At 36.3% G+C, this 14755-nt stretch overlaps 1 protein-coding gene across 5 annotated transcripts in view; it reads right to left on the reverse strand.

The window, feature by feature from the left end:
- The window catches only part of LOC142336930 (uncharacterized), a 55210-nt gene that overhangs the window by 16394 nt on the left and 24061 nt on the right, over nucleotides 1-14755 (reverse strand). For all 5 annotated transcript variants that reach the window (XM_075385916.1, XM_075385915.1, XM_075385917.1 and 2 more), the window contains 6 exons: nucleotides 13902-14088; nucleotides 13315-13506; nucleotides 8523-8683; nucleotides 4632-4762; nucleotides 2273-2402; nucleotides 179-348 (listed from right to left, as the gene is read on the reverse strand). In XM_075385916.1, the coding sequence (XP_075242031.1) occupies nucleotides 179-348; nucleotides 2273-2402; nucleotides 4632-4762; nucleotides 8523-8683; nucleotides 13315-13506; nucleotides 13902-14088 (971 nt within the window). The remainder of the gene's footprint in view (nucleotides 1-178; nucleotides 349-2272; nucleotides 2403-4631; nucleotides 4763-8522; nucleotides 8684-13314; nucleotides 13507-13901; nucleotides 14089-14755) is intronic.

The following is a 14755-nucleotide window of genomic DNA, read 5'->3' on the forward strand; positions in this document are numbered from 1 at the left end:
AAAATCTTGCGATATCTCGCAAGATAAGAGCGCCGGAGTTCAACTCCAGCACCACCAATTTCCTATAACGAGTTCATATTGTCATGGGGGTAGAATGAGAAAGAGCCGAGCTATCACCGCAGTTAAATAGCTATCAACACCAATTGCAGTAAATTAATATCAAATACTAAAAATGTACCTGATACCGAGTTGTAGCTCTGGTGTGAATTTGACCCCCTCCAGCTGTACTTTGCGTGGGAGCCAGTCTATGATGAAGTGTCTCACCTCATGAAGTGTGTAGAGGGATTGGATTACAAAGAAGTCCCTCCATTTTGTGTACTCGTTGTTCCTCTCGTCACGGTACGACACCTAATGCCCAATAAGGTCACTTCTAATATGTTCATAACACTTCGGGCTTATTCAAATGAGTCAAGTTACACGTAACCTTGGTATGATTCTTAAAATAATGTATCTTGTTATGCAAAACATGTATCTCGTTTTCTTTGAACTGTTCGCTTTTTCTTTTTCCCAATTTTATAAATGCACTTCTTTTTCCATCTTGTTTTTATTCCCCTATTATTTTTCTAATATAGGAGAATCACCCCTATAGTTTTCCAAACATATTACTTTCTTTTCATGTTTTTTTTTCTTTTAGATTGAAAATATTTTCATTAAAACAACTCTATTCTAAAAGAAGTTTGATTTATATACTTACTGACTTCTTAAATCTCGAGGGAAAATTTCATTTTTCAATGCTGAGCTACGTAGTCAGTCATAAAGCTATCAACATAACAATATTTCTCCAAGGACTTAAAAGTTATTGAAATATTTATAGAGGATAATTTTTTTTCAAAAAGCGACAGTTATCCTCGTTTGGTCAATACAAATGATACATCGCATTTCCTTCTCAAAAAAACTATAGTCTTTAACTCTTCAGAAGACCAGTGGTTTTGCTGATGACACCAATAAACACATATGGCATTTTATAGACCGTCTCTATACATAAATTTAATTCATGACAATTAAGCCCATGTCAAAATACCAAAATACGCATTTTATTCTTTTTGATCTATTCGTTCAATAGTTCGGTTAAGAATTAGCGGTTGCTACTATAAGTATGTTTTTGTCATACTTAAGCGGATAGCTTGATATCAGGTTTGGTTGTAGTTATAATATTTTTGGTTGTACCTATCAAGTCTCACGAGCCGTCAGGCCATTGCCCGCAAAGATTTTCCCATATAACTTGGCTTACAAATACAGCGATAAGAATATTTTTGGTAAATAAACGAATCTTTTAACCTCATTAAAAATTTGAGAAAAATGACAGCTTGATCATTGCAACAAAAAATATTTGCTATATTAAAATCAATATTGCATTGCTTTGCAACAAAATTTTTACTAATTTCAGTACTGGTGAAGCTGTAGACAACTTAACAACACTGTTGTAGATTTATAAATGATATCCCCTAATCCACAAATAATACAAAACAAGCCCAGAAGGAACGAACGCGCAAGCGTATTTTAAGGAAACATATTTGGTTTTTACAAATTATCTTATGTATTTGTGTGATCGAGTGATCCATCTAGATGAGAAATTGAACATCACACAGAAATTAAAATGTTTGGGTGATCCACAGTGTTTTGAAAGAGTTTTATCGTATCATCGTAGATACATGAAAGAACTTTTGATCTTAACAGGAGGAGGAAAACCGTTGAAAAAGATGAAAAAGAGTAAATTGAAGAAATGTGACTTGATCGGCAGGAGGCTGGAGAAAAGTGAAGAAATGTGGTGGTACAGCTTAGGTCCAAACCAGGAAATAAATTTGGTAAATTTATAAGCAATATGTTTGATTAATATTTCTCGAGCAATATTTCTCGAGACACCATAGAAGCGAAATAATTTCATGTTAATGTCGAGACGTAGTTGATGAATCAAACTGTCGTCTTACGATACTATTAGAAAAATTGGACGCTTTTGTTTTAAAAGTAATATAAAAATCCTAAAATATTTTGCAAGCTGCTTACAGGACTCTGGAGTAATTGTGTTTTATATTGCACGGTTTTAGCAGCAAAGTCATGCAAGATTGCATACAAATCTCGCCACAGACATCTAGCAACATCTCTTAGGATAAATATGCGCAATAAGAATTGATAATTCGTAAGAAACGCTATACGCAAATCAAATATCATAACTCTTGCAAGTCGGTCTGATTTAGTTCACCGGCATGTTGCAACGAACACGGATCAATGGGTATAATTAGGGCTAGATGAAATTGAGTTTGAATGATGGTACCTCTTTCTTGCCAACAGCAAACATGCAGTCGAATGCGAGGGTGGCACTGACAGGAAGGAAGCGTTGCGTGAATTCTTCCCTGTCGTACTCTCTGATGGGGTTGCTCCTCAGTCGCGAGATGAGGCACACTCTAAGCACGCACAATCTTGATCTATCGGCCATCAGTTATATATTCCTGGGCCGGTGATTTCCTCAAAATAACAGGAAAAAGAGAAGAGCGGGCTTGAATATCATTTTTTTAAAAGAAGAGTGCAAACATAAGAAAATTTAAAAACATTGTTGTAAACAATAGTGTACTTTTTAAGATTTACCTCTTAATTACACTCATTGAAAAGAGTTTTATAAAAAGAGAGATTAGAGTGCAAATAGAGTATTTTTTTCAAAAATGAACTCTTACGCAAAATTCAAGAATGGAATATGAATAACACCCTATGCACTTTTAGCTAGAGGTGGATTAATGGCGAAACCTCGACCCGAGATAATGAGTGACTATCATTTAAATTATGAACTCATTTAATTACCTGCCCTATGCTATACGAGCCATTCAAGCAGTATATTGGTCGAGGTCAAGCAAGCCGATAGGCGTTGTTCAGACATTCTCTATTTGAAAGTATTGACTTCTTCGTGAATAGAGGGATAACCTGCATGATTTGGAAGTCGTATGAGGATGTTTCTTTCGATAAGCCTTTTTGAGTGATTGAAGAATACATATTTTGGTTTTCGCTTGTTAAGAAGTCTAAGGGCTCTACTGTAAAGGAGAAAGCAACTCAAAAGAGCAACTAAAAAAAGCTAAAGCTAAAGAAGATGTGGATTTAAAAGAACTTTCAAAGAGTGAATTTAAGAGAACATAGCCGGCAGATTGCCGGAATAGCTGCGAAATAGACTTGCGTGCCGTAAAATACAGATGGAAAAAGATACAGAAGTGAGTTGATAATAGTTATCGCCGCCGCCTATAAAACTTGCAAGTTTATTTCAAAGGAGGTTGTTTTTGGGTGCAAAAAAAGTATCCCTGTCGCGTCTCGAACCGGCGATCTCCGGATTGACAGCCAGTCGCCTTAACCACTCGGCTGTCGAACCATACAATCTGTTTTCTTACAATCAATTTTGTTTTAGGAACAAATTCTGTTTCTGAATAACCGCAATTTAGGTCACGCAGAAAGCGTGAAATCAAGCGCGAAAAAGCCATTTAAGCAGTGACGAGACAGAATGTTCTAGAACAAATGTAAAACGAAAATGAAGCGTCAGACGACGAAACAAAAAAAAAACCAAGAGCACCGCAATATAGCTACGCTCAGCTTACAGCTTCGCAGCTATAAAAAAGGTAATTGAAAAGTCAGGATTTTAACTTTTAAGCAATTTTAGTGAAAAATCTCCTTTTAGAAAGTCTCACTCCTAAAGGACGTTCCTACACAAAGTGCAGTACTTGCTTGTGGATTTCCTATCACACTTTGAGGCACTGAACCGAAAAAGGCAGTAATAGCAATTTTATCATCATATGCATCACAACAATTAGGTTAGCCGATAAGCAAGCCGATAGGCAAGCAAGCCGAATTTTGAAAATGAGGTCAAAGAAACCAAAAAATTTTGGAATACCCGTATTTAAAAGTGCCCCTGGCGGGCCGGTGGGCGTAATTAATAACCGGCCCGCAGTTTCTGGATTACACCCCACAGCGGATGAGAGGCATGGCCATTGGAAGCGGTCCGTTGAGGCCCCGTACCCACTAGATGTCTACAAATTGACGTATTTTTAATTCTTTGGTGCATTGGAATACTATGTGCAGTGTAGACTGTAACGGTTAAGAATGTATTGTTTCTGATAGATTACATAACTATTACATAACTTTCTGCTTGCTTTTATGTCAGCTTACTTTTACTTTGGCTTACTTTGCGTTACGTAGTACATTATTCTTTGTCTGTCGACCTTGTTAAATGAACGCTTATGTGATCTCATAATACGGTATAGCCAGCAGACTAAATATACCGAGAAAATCTGTATTTCACACACTCAAAGGTATTTTGTATACAATTTAGGGGTCTTTCATGATTCCCCCCCCCCCCCCCCCCAATAATGATACCGGGGAGAGGGCTATAATGGGAAAGGGTTCAATTTAACACCAGTTAGTGGTCTGAGCATAAACACCTCAGTACTATCCTCTTGGCGCCACCTTGGAAATGTAGTCCATTACTACAGCTATGACTAGTCGAACGAAGAGGCTTATCTTTCAAGAAGACGGTTATACTGTAAGATTCTTTCTAGAGTTCTAAAATATAACGGTATTTTTGAGGAAAACAAAAAACAGCTATATCATCAGTTATTAACGAAACTCTTCAATGATACTAGTTGTTTGTTATAACTAGCCTCTCAGCAAGATTCCTCCAGAAGAGTTGCGTGGTGGTGTCCTCGTGGTCAGGATAGAACAGTCTCTCCATCCTCCGAGTACTCACCATATCAAGAATGGAGTCTGCATCCAACACCTCCATCACACAATCCTACACAACATAATATAATAAACACAACCAAATTCACCATTTTCGATTTCCTAACATGTCAAACCGATAGGCACAAAAAAGGCATTTTGAACTAACAAATACGCCAGCTCTTTGAATATCTTGTAACATCTCTTTACAAATGTGACCTAATCATACAGCGTCAATTTTTATCTAAAGCTTATGATCGTAGTTTACTTCATCTATTTCCTACACAACACGCAAACACACACACACACACGCACACACACACACACACATATATATATATATATATATATATATATATATATATATATATATATATATATATATATATATATATATATATATAATATTTGTACGCGTGTGTGTGTACCAGTGTCCAATACTCATAACTCAAGTATTGAGCAAAATTTGAAAAAAAAATCTTTTTATTTGACTAAAAGTAAAACAAGGAGGCTCGGTAATTTCCGTTCGCACTTAATGTTACTACCCTACTGATTCACACTCTTGGCTTAAAAGTCTACCAAATCAGGCAGAGATTAGACAAAAACAAAAAAATACAAGGTAGAAGCTGTGAAGTATCCATGAAGTTTATACCAGTCCGCTGGTTAATACAAATAAAAAACATAGCAGAACAAGTCCTGAAACACAATTCAAAGAATATTCATTGAATAAACAAAAAACTAGACTTAGATAGGAATATGAGTGAATTGGTAAAACCATTTCTAAAAAAAATCAGAATAAAAAAACAGAAATCAATGTCAAAATGCCGCATGTGAACAAAAAACTACTAACGTGAAATGCAAATTTGGTTCAAACAAAAAAACTAGGCCTAGAATGAACTATGAGTGGATTGGGAAAACCATTTAGAAAAAAATCCGATCCAAAAAAGAAAAACAGTAAAAATTAAAGTGAAATTGCCGCATGTTAACAAAAAACCACTATTGAGAAAGCGAATTTTTGTTCAAACACCGTTTTCTCACTTTACTTTAATATTAGAGCGAAAAAAATCACGCCGGAAAAACCACTCGCTTTTTTCTCCACTTCCTGTTTCGGCGTGACCAAAATCACTACTCCAACTTGACTTCAAAATCATGAAAATGTATGAACAGATCTTAAAAAAGACAGCACCCCAATACAATTCAGATTCTTTGATTTGTAAAAAAGAACTGAGACACACATTTCACATATTTTGTTGAAAAAAAATAGAAATATTCAAACAAAATCTCCCTTAGAAAAATTAACTGTTTGTTAAAGTAAACACCTAACAACAAAAAAGAGATCACGAACTCCTTTAATATTGAATTCTCAAACCAGATTTCAAACACCAGTGTCCTCCTAGAAAATTTTTTATGGTTATCTTTTTTGGTTAGTGCCAATTTATTTGATTCAGATTTCGCATTCCCAAATGAGATTTTTTAAGTGCGCTCGATTAACTAAAAAATAACAAGAACCCATACAGCATGCGGCATCAAATAAACTCCACAGCAAAATGCAGCAAAGAGTTAGACAATAACAAAAAAATGTTTTCTCACTGGCAACCGGACGCGTGATCTAATGGTCGTAACTAAAACTGAGGAAGTCAGTTGATTAGAAAACGGTACGATCACAGAAGCAGGACTTAGATGAAAAGGCAAAAAAGCCAAAAACCCAACTTTAAACATTGGTAAAATAAGGCCAGCACCTGATAAGGAGAAAAACGTATGAGGCAAACATAAACGCGAAAAAAAAATGAGGGAAAGGAAAACTAATTTTTCAAATTATAATGGTGTCTAAAAAAGTTTCAAACTTGTAATATTAAGATCAAAACTTAAAGTTTTTCAAAAAAGTTCACAAATTGCAGGAAAACTGAAAACATGCAAACTGCAAAAGAGTTCCATAATTTTAATGAGCAACAAAAAAAAACAGAAACAACAAAACAATTAAACACAAATGAAGACAAAAATTCAAAAAAACATAAAAATTGCAAAAAAATGTGGCTCGGAGTGTAAATTCAGTTTAAACAAATCAACCAGCTAAAAGCACTGAAATCAAAATTTGAAGAAACCTTTCAAAAAAATAAAAGACAATCCAACAACTGTGGAAAGAAACTCGAAAATCTACTGATCTCAAAACAATTTAAAATTTTCTAAGAAACGATTTCACAGTAACAGAAGCGCATAAACTATCAATCTCAAGCAATTAATACGTCTATTTGTAGCTCCTTAGAAAAACACATTGTCCGTTCAATGAAGAGAATTAATATTAATAATATAAAAAGAACAAAATTATGAAACGACGATACATGTTGGCGAAGTAAAAAAAAATAGAATTCGTTGACTGAAATGTATATAGAAAGTAACATATGTATGACTAGAATGTTCAAGGATACTGGTACCTTATGGGATTGAATTATACGAAAACAAAAAGAATAATAGATAGAGGCAAAAACTCGAAATTTCACAATTTGACAGCAACAGCAGTCTGAAAGTAAAGAACAGAAAACGTTTAGACAAAAAACACTATAAAAGTTCACTTCCGACCTTTTACATATCCCAATTGTCTTCTAGTTAGCCAACGCTGAGAGTCAGGCCTTAGAAGGAACAATAAACACAGGCAAATTTGAATAACTCAAAGATTTTACCAGTAGCTAATGTCAATATCATACCAACAATTAAACTGTTCAAAGAAGGCAATTTATAGTTCCAATCGCTCTTCTTTCAATTTTCAAAGCAATCTTTCTTGAATGAAACACAGTGAAGAGAGGGCCAAAAAATTTGAAACAATTTTGAACAAAACCAAAAAAATCACGAAACATTTAAGAAAATTTATGTCAAAGCCAAAAGAATCATTTGTCCTTTTATTCAAGAATGATGATTCGATGCACCAAAAAAAAACATATATCAGCACTAAAAACACTTGCAAAAAATCAAGTGAAAAATCCCAAAATAGCAGTCAAAATGCCACTCGTGAATAAAAAAATATCTCTAAAATCTGAAACTTGAGTTCTTATTGACGAAATGTGTCGAAAAAGTAAAAAATATTGCCCAGATTTTTTTAAATATGGATTCCAATATAACCACAATCATTTCAAATCGACTAATAACAGCTTCTCTGTTGGGTCGCGCTTTTTTAGCAACAGGAAATTGCTCCCAAATTAAACGGAATATGACAAAATTATCTTAAACTGTTTGACAGTTATGCTGAACAAAATTACGCTAAAATATCGAATGTTCCTCGGTAAAATTGAATGTTTTAGTGAACCTCGGTAAAATGGGAACCTTGGTAACTCTTCGAAGAAAATGAAATTTGAAAAACAATTTGTTTAAAATTCTAGGCTCGATGGGTTGTCTTATGGTTCCATTCAGGTCTTCTACGTCAAATATATCGATCGGCCAGAATTGATTGAACGAAAAAACCAGTTGAGCATATAGTTCCCTCTCACTAAGTGGCGTCGGAACAATTACTTTAGAACTCGGGTTAAAACTCAAGCCAGCGTGATTCAAAACTCGGAAAGATGCAAGAATACAATAACTCGAAAACATTAAAGCATTGATAACTCACATGAATCTCTACTATATTTCTGTTAGCCAGGTTCTTAGTATTTTTTTTTATCTATTCTGTGCTGCTCCAGCAACGGCACCAGTTATGACACTAATTTTCAAACTACGTCTATTGTTATACAGAATGTTACTATGTTAAAATTGCTCATGTGGCTGGAGGTGTTCAAGATGCATAGTTGTATATGCTTACTAAACTGAATTGAGGAAATGAGAGGATAAGATTTTGAGATTGTTACCTTCCAGTTCCAGTACTTCTTGTGCACCCAGCTGGGGTTCTCCTGGGTAAGTATGAGTTTGTGACTGAGATCAATGAAGGGAGAGAGATCCCCTAACACAGCTTCACTCCTGTCTAGATCTATCTCAAACAACTGCTGCTTATTGGGCCTCTGTTGCACACCTTTAATCAGGCAATACGGATCTATAGCACGTGACTATGTAAGAAAAAAGCACGTGCTCCTGGGGAGCGTAAAAATTATAACCTCACTAAGGTGTGCGTGTGTGTGTGTGTGTGTGTGTGTGTGTGTGTGTGGGGGGGGGGGGGGGGGTGGCAAACAGAAAAGATCCGGCATTACATTACCTATGATCAGTAATAGTCAACTGATTTTAAACATTTCAGAAAAAATCTTCAAAAATATTTCTTTCCAAACCTCTTGACTAGCTTGATGAAATTGACTAGCTTGATGAAACGTGTAGAAAAAAAAGTTGTTTTGGATAACCACATATACACAAGCTTTGTCAGTACTCTAACACAACAGCAAATAGCTCTAATGACTTAGTCGAATTCAAAGAGGATTACTAAAACAACTATACAGAATGTTTGCATCAAATATTGGTTTCGACTCATGAAAACTTCAAAACTTTTTTGTGCTACATTTGTCAACTTGCAGTGTTTCAATTAGCATCCCCGAGGTTTTATTCTCCAAATACATCTTTGCGTCTCAATTAAGCAAAAAGATTTCTAGTCACATTGGAACGTAAAAAATTATGGCACAATGGCACAATAGTCTCTATAACAAAAAAATCCAATTTGGCGTTTTAAATGAGACTGGGGAGATCAGTTACAAGAAATTAATTGAAAGTCTTTATTTCATTTTAAGCAATATTTCAATGTCATGAAAACCCTGCAACAAGATGAGATCATCCATACGACATTTTGACTACAAAAATTAAGTAGGAAAATGTTCATTCTAAAACCGGTTTTTTAATTGATTGGTGTTAAATTGTCCCATGGTATTTTGCCACTGTGAAAAAAAATTCTCCAGAAGGTTGTCTTTTCTCTCTCACTTGCAGTATGGACAACTATTTAATTTCTTGCCTTTAGCTTTCGATTTTGTCCATTCGTTTTGATAAATTCATTCTGCGGCTTCAATGGCTGGATCTTTATCGTTTGTGCCCCCCAGACACACGTGCCAAATTTTTACAAAATGATTTACTACGTAATGACACGTGCTCTGTAACTGGGGGCAAATAACGTACTCGGCGGTACACGGAAAGGATCCCAATGGCTTATATGTAAATTTTGTTTTGGGATCTCAGTGATAACTTTAAGGCAAAGTGCCGCTATAGCAGTTTTCAAACTCAAGTGGTTACAGCTGACAAATAAGTATAGACTAGGTCAAAAAACACATAGTCAATTGAGAAAGATAAGTTCAAATAGTTGAAAGATGGCAAATAGCAGGCGGTCACTAAGTAACTCGGACACTTCAGGGCTGTGATTTTGCAATTTGCAAAGAAAAAAGAGTTTAAAACAATTGTTATAATCGGACTATATGGCTAAACTCTATACAGCTAAGTAAAACGTTAATGAGAAGTTTTAAACGTAAATGACTAACGTCGGAACAATTGTTCTTAAACGACCAGTGGGAGCGCGAATCTATTGTAGTTTGCTCCAGTCGTGGGAAGTAACCAAATTCACTAAGGTGCCTCAAATAACGTCTTTAGAGAGTTATTATATACCACTATAACCAATAATAAAAATTGAATCTTTTCCCTTCGTGCCCACCCCAAAACCTTATGATATCCCCAATTACAGATCACGTGCTATTACATAGACAATCACAAGGTAAAAAAATGGCACGTGCGCCGGAGTTGCAAATAATAAGCACCCACTAAGCTGGGGGGGGGGGGGGGGCACAAACGGAAAACATCCTAAAAATTAAATTGAAAACAGTTACACCAAATTTGGCGCTCTTTTCATTCGACTTTTAGCAGTGATCTGCTGCCACTTGAGTTCCGACACTTGTGAATGAGAGTGAAAATTAGACCACGCAAAACAAAAAACCAAAGGCGAAGAAATCACTCAAAAAGTCAAAACTGTCAATCAAAAATTTTTCATAAAAAATAGCCGTTAGAGTACCGGAAACGACTCAAAGAGTCGCGCAGTAAATATCACCAAATTAAACACTCTCTGGAGAAATATCAAGAAAAAAATAAAAACAAAACCAAGTATAGTTAGATTCGACCAATTTTAAGTTAACGGTGTGTTTAGTGTGTGTGTGTGTGTGTGTGTGTGTCTGTGCGGAGGAGGGGCATTTTTAGGAAGTGGGGAGTTAAGTATGCTCCATGGTTAGGTAGATGGAGGGGTAGGTGGCGCGAGGTGGTATGCGAAGGGTAATTTTTGGGGAGGAGGGAGGTAGGCAAGAGTAGTAGATAGGTACCGAGGGTGTAGGCAGGGGTATAGGTGTGGGGCTTATGTAGATGTACGGAGTAGGTTGGGGTGCTAAGCGGGATTGGGGGAGGTATAAGGGGGGGTAGACAGCGTATTTGTGTACGTAGGTATTTGGTCTGCAGTTTAGATGGGTAGGAGTGATTTGTATGGGATAAAAAAAATGCTCTCTTTTTTACCTTAAATATAACCGGCAGTTCGTCATAACTGAAAATTGTACACTAAACTACGGTTAAATCTCTATGTTCGAAAACATGAGACAACTTTCAAAAACAAACATAGGGCTTCAGAGTGGAAGAAATTAAATTTCAAGTCAAGAACAAATGTGCTTAAGCTAAAGAGTCGTAAAAATACCAACACGTTTACAATAATTGCCTCAAACGTCGTCAGGTGCATTTTAAAAACAAAAATAAAACGTCCACGTCATTTCTTATCTACGGTTACGCTTTACTTGTTTCAACACCACAGAAAACTTCAATTGAAAAAAATCGTACAGCATTCCCTAATGTTCAATATTAGACTCTCTGACCCGGATCACACTTTTGAACAAAGTATTGAAAGTTATTGTTTATCAGATTTTTTTGTCACGATATTTCAGCAGTCAGTAATGAAAACTGTACCCGCAGAATAAACTATGAATTGATTTTTTAAATGAACTTATACTGAAAATTATGTTTTGGATTCTTCTTTTTATTTTAATAATAATTTGAATGAAAATTTAAACATACCCGGCAGATTGCCGGAAAATAGCCGCCGTTGATTCCAATAAGCATGATTGGGATTGAACGAATAGAATATATTGAAAAAAAAATTTTTGTACAAAAAAATTTTTTAAGTCCGATTTATTTTGATGGCATTTCGTAGTTGAACATACTTCTGTTTCTTAGAGAGAGGCTACAGGGGCTACTATCAACACCAATAAGCATTAGAGGTGGTAACTAAGACTTATAGGAACGACGTTCAAATAGCGGGCATCTAAAATTGGGCTTTATGGGTTTATCACGTTTCTATTTCTGACTTCAATTTTTTATACCGACTCTGTTCATTTTGAATTGCTTTGCTTAGCAACTGATGTTCAAATTCACTTTTAGCAGAATGAGAGAAGAGAGAAACTAGCCTAGAGAAGTCAAAAAGATTTCACGCAAAATGTCGAAAAAGCGGCAAAATGGTAAAGCGAAAAAAAGTTTGACGAAGTAAAAAAAAAATACGAGCGCAATAATAGCCGGCTGAGAAGATGAGGGCGGCTATTAAAAATATATATATTTCGCTTGATGCAGAAATTGCACATAAGGTTACGCGTTTATACCGAGACAACTAATATACAAAATGAATAGCGGTAAAAAGGAGTAAAGAGTTAGAAATTAAAAGATTAAAAAAATATATAGTTTTTTAACAAGATCAACCTCAGGTAGAGCCGAACGAGTCTAGAACAGAATGAGAATTAAAGCCGAATTCTCGCTATCTGTTCAAAAAAAAGAATTCAAGCATTTTTCAATGAAAAATATTCATAAAGCAGAGCAAGGAAGAGCTATCGGTGGTAGCAACCTCTCCACGTCAGGGGGATGTGGCCATGGAGCGCAACCCGACAACACACCAGAGATAATTAATGGACAGCAACTGATTAATTGGTTACCAGGCTACCTTTTTTTTATAGTAATCAGATAGAAATCAGACTAAAGTTCATTCTCTTCAGAGAATTTCATAAAAAATTAGTATGTCCAGACTAAGTTCAGAATCATACCCTGAGTTTTACCATGAAATGTCTATAAGATGTCATGATCAGAACTATGGGCGTAGCAAAAAATTATTTTGAAAATAATACAGTTCAGTACGGAAATATGCGACTGTGTGCTACCACTCACCATAGCCATACAATTGCAGTTGATTATCCCCGATGTTGAAAAAAAAAACAGCAGAAGCTACTTATAATTAGAAAAATTAATTTACATTAAGCTGAATTTAAATCTCTTCCAGCTGCATATCTTCAGATTTTCTGAGACTGCAATTGTATGGCTATTGTGCTGAGCTGACTCCTTGCTGTTGATGAAAATCAAAGCTTCACGTTCTTAAGATAGAATTTCCAGCAATCATTTTTCCTTCAATTCTCTGCTATTTAAAATTACAAAAAATTGCATTTATATATGATACATACATAAACAATCAGTTCTGTTATTTTGTACTATTTGAAATCAACCTAGCATACATTTGCTGAGCAGGTAGCTAAATCTAGTTTTTTTATGATGGTAATACTGAGGGTGTGACTCGCAGAACACATTGTAAAATAGTTACGGTGTCTCATGGTAGGAAAAGTATTATTGCAATACTTGTGGTGTTCCTCAGCCAAGTAATATTGCAATACTCACGGTGTGCCTCATGGTCTGCAGTGTCCGGGTGGTCAGGATCAATCTCCACACAACACACCTCACACTTTCTGTTGCTGGTCCCACCACCTCCGCCCACCCCTCTACCACCACCACTCGTCACATGACCTCCACTCCCTCCACCGCCACCTGTGCCGGCAGAGACACCACCCGCACCAGAGGCACCAGTCGCACCTGGTAGTAATTATTGCTCAAACTTATTGAACCTGATATGTGGTACCGTATCACTAGATCTGGACAATTATGCCCAAGGACAGTAGAATACTAACTCTTGCTAGTTCTTTGTACGAAAAAAGCTATTCATGAATTAGTTTCCAATTTACATCAAAAATGCATGTTAGCAATTAAAACTAATACCCGTGTTCAGCAAGACACCAACCTCATTTTGAAGGTTTGACTCAGCACGAATAAGAAATTAACAGAATTTATGGAAATTAACAGAAACTAACACGTGAATGGAATCAGCTTCCAGGCCTATAACTATAATTATAGGCTGTATGAGGAAAACATTTTTCTTAGATTGCATCTGACGTTGATTAAATACATAAGGCATGGAGAATATGTAATACCTTTGTTAGAGCTAGACTGTTTCTTTGAGGTGTTGTTAGAGACATTCTGACTGGGGTTAGTATGTTTGTCATCTTTGCTCACTCCCCCTCCCCCTGTCGCGCCCCCATGGCTTGAGATCTGATTGGCCCCTGCTGTCGATGTGCCCTGTTGACTCGACTTCTCGCTCTGCTTCTTAGAGCTTTTCATCTATAAAACTTCACGTATATACACATGCACACATACACATACAAATAGTTATAAAAATAGCTATATACCCACCAGGCAGTAATATCTAATAATTTCCATATTTTTTTGCTGTTCTAGTAAAACTCAAAGTTCAAATTCAAACACATTACATATATAAATATACATACACTTTATCACACCCACTCACTCACTCACTCACTCACGCACGCACGCACGCACACATACACAAACACACACACACACACATACATACATACACACACGCGCGCACAGAGAGAGACAGAGGGACAGAGATACAAAGAGACAGAGAGAGTGAGAGAGAGAGAGAAAGAGAGAGAGAGAGAGAGAGAGAGAGAGAGAGAGAGAGAGAGAGATAGAGAGAGACGGAGAGGCAGAGATGCACAGAGACCGAGAGAGAGAGAGAGAGAGAGAGAGAGAGAGAAAGAAACAAAGAAAGAAAGAGAGAGAGAGAGAGAGAGAGAGAGAGACAGACAGACAGACAGGCAGACAGACAGGCAGACAGACAGACAGACAGACAGACAGACAGACAGACAGACAGACAGACAGACAGACAGACAGACAGACACAGACACACACAAACCCAAACCCGCTCGCATATAAACACACACGCACACACACACAAAAACAGCCACTCAACCACCCCCCA

This window comes from Convolutriloba macropyga, chromosome 3, assembly GCF_964194025.1.
Source record: "Convolutriloba macropyga chromosome 3, txConMacr16.3, whole genome shotgun sequence".
NCBI lineage: Eukaryota > Metazoa > Xenacoelomorpha > Acoela > Convolutidae > Convolutriloba > Convolutriloba macropyga.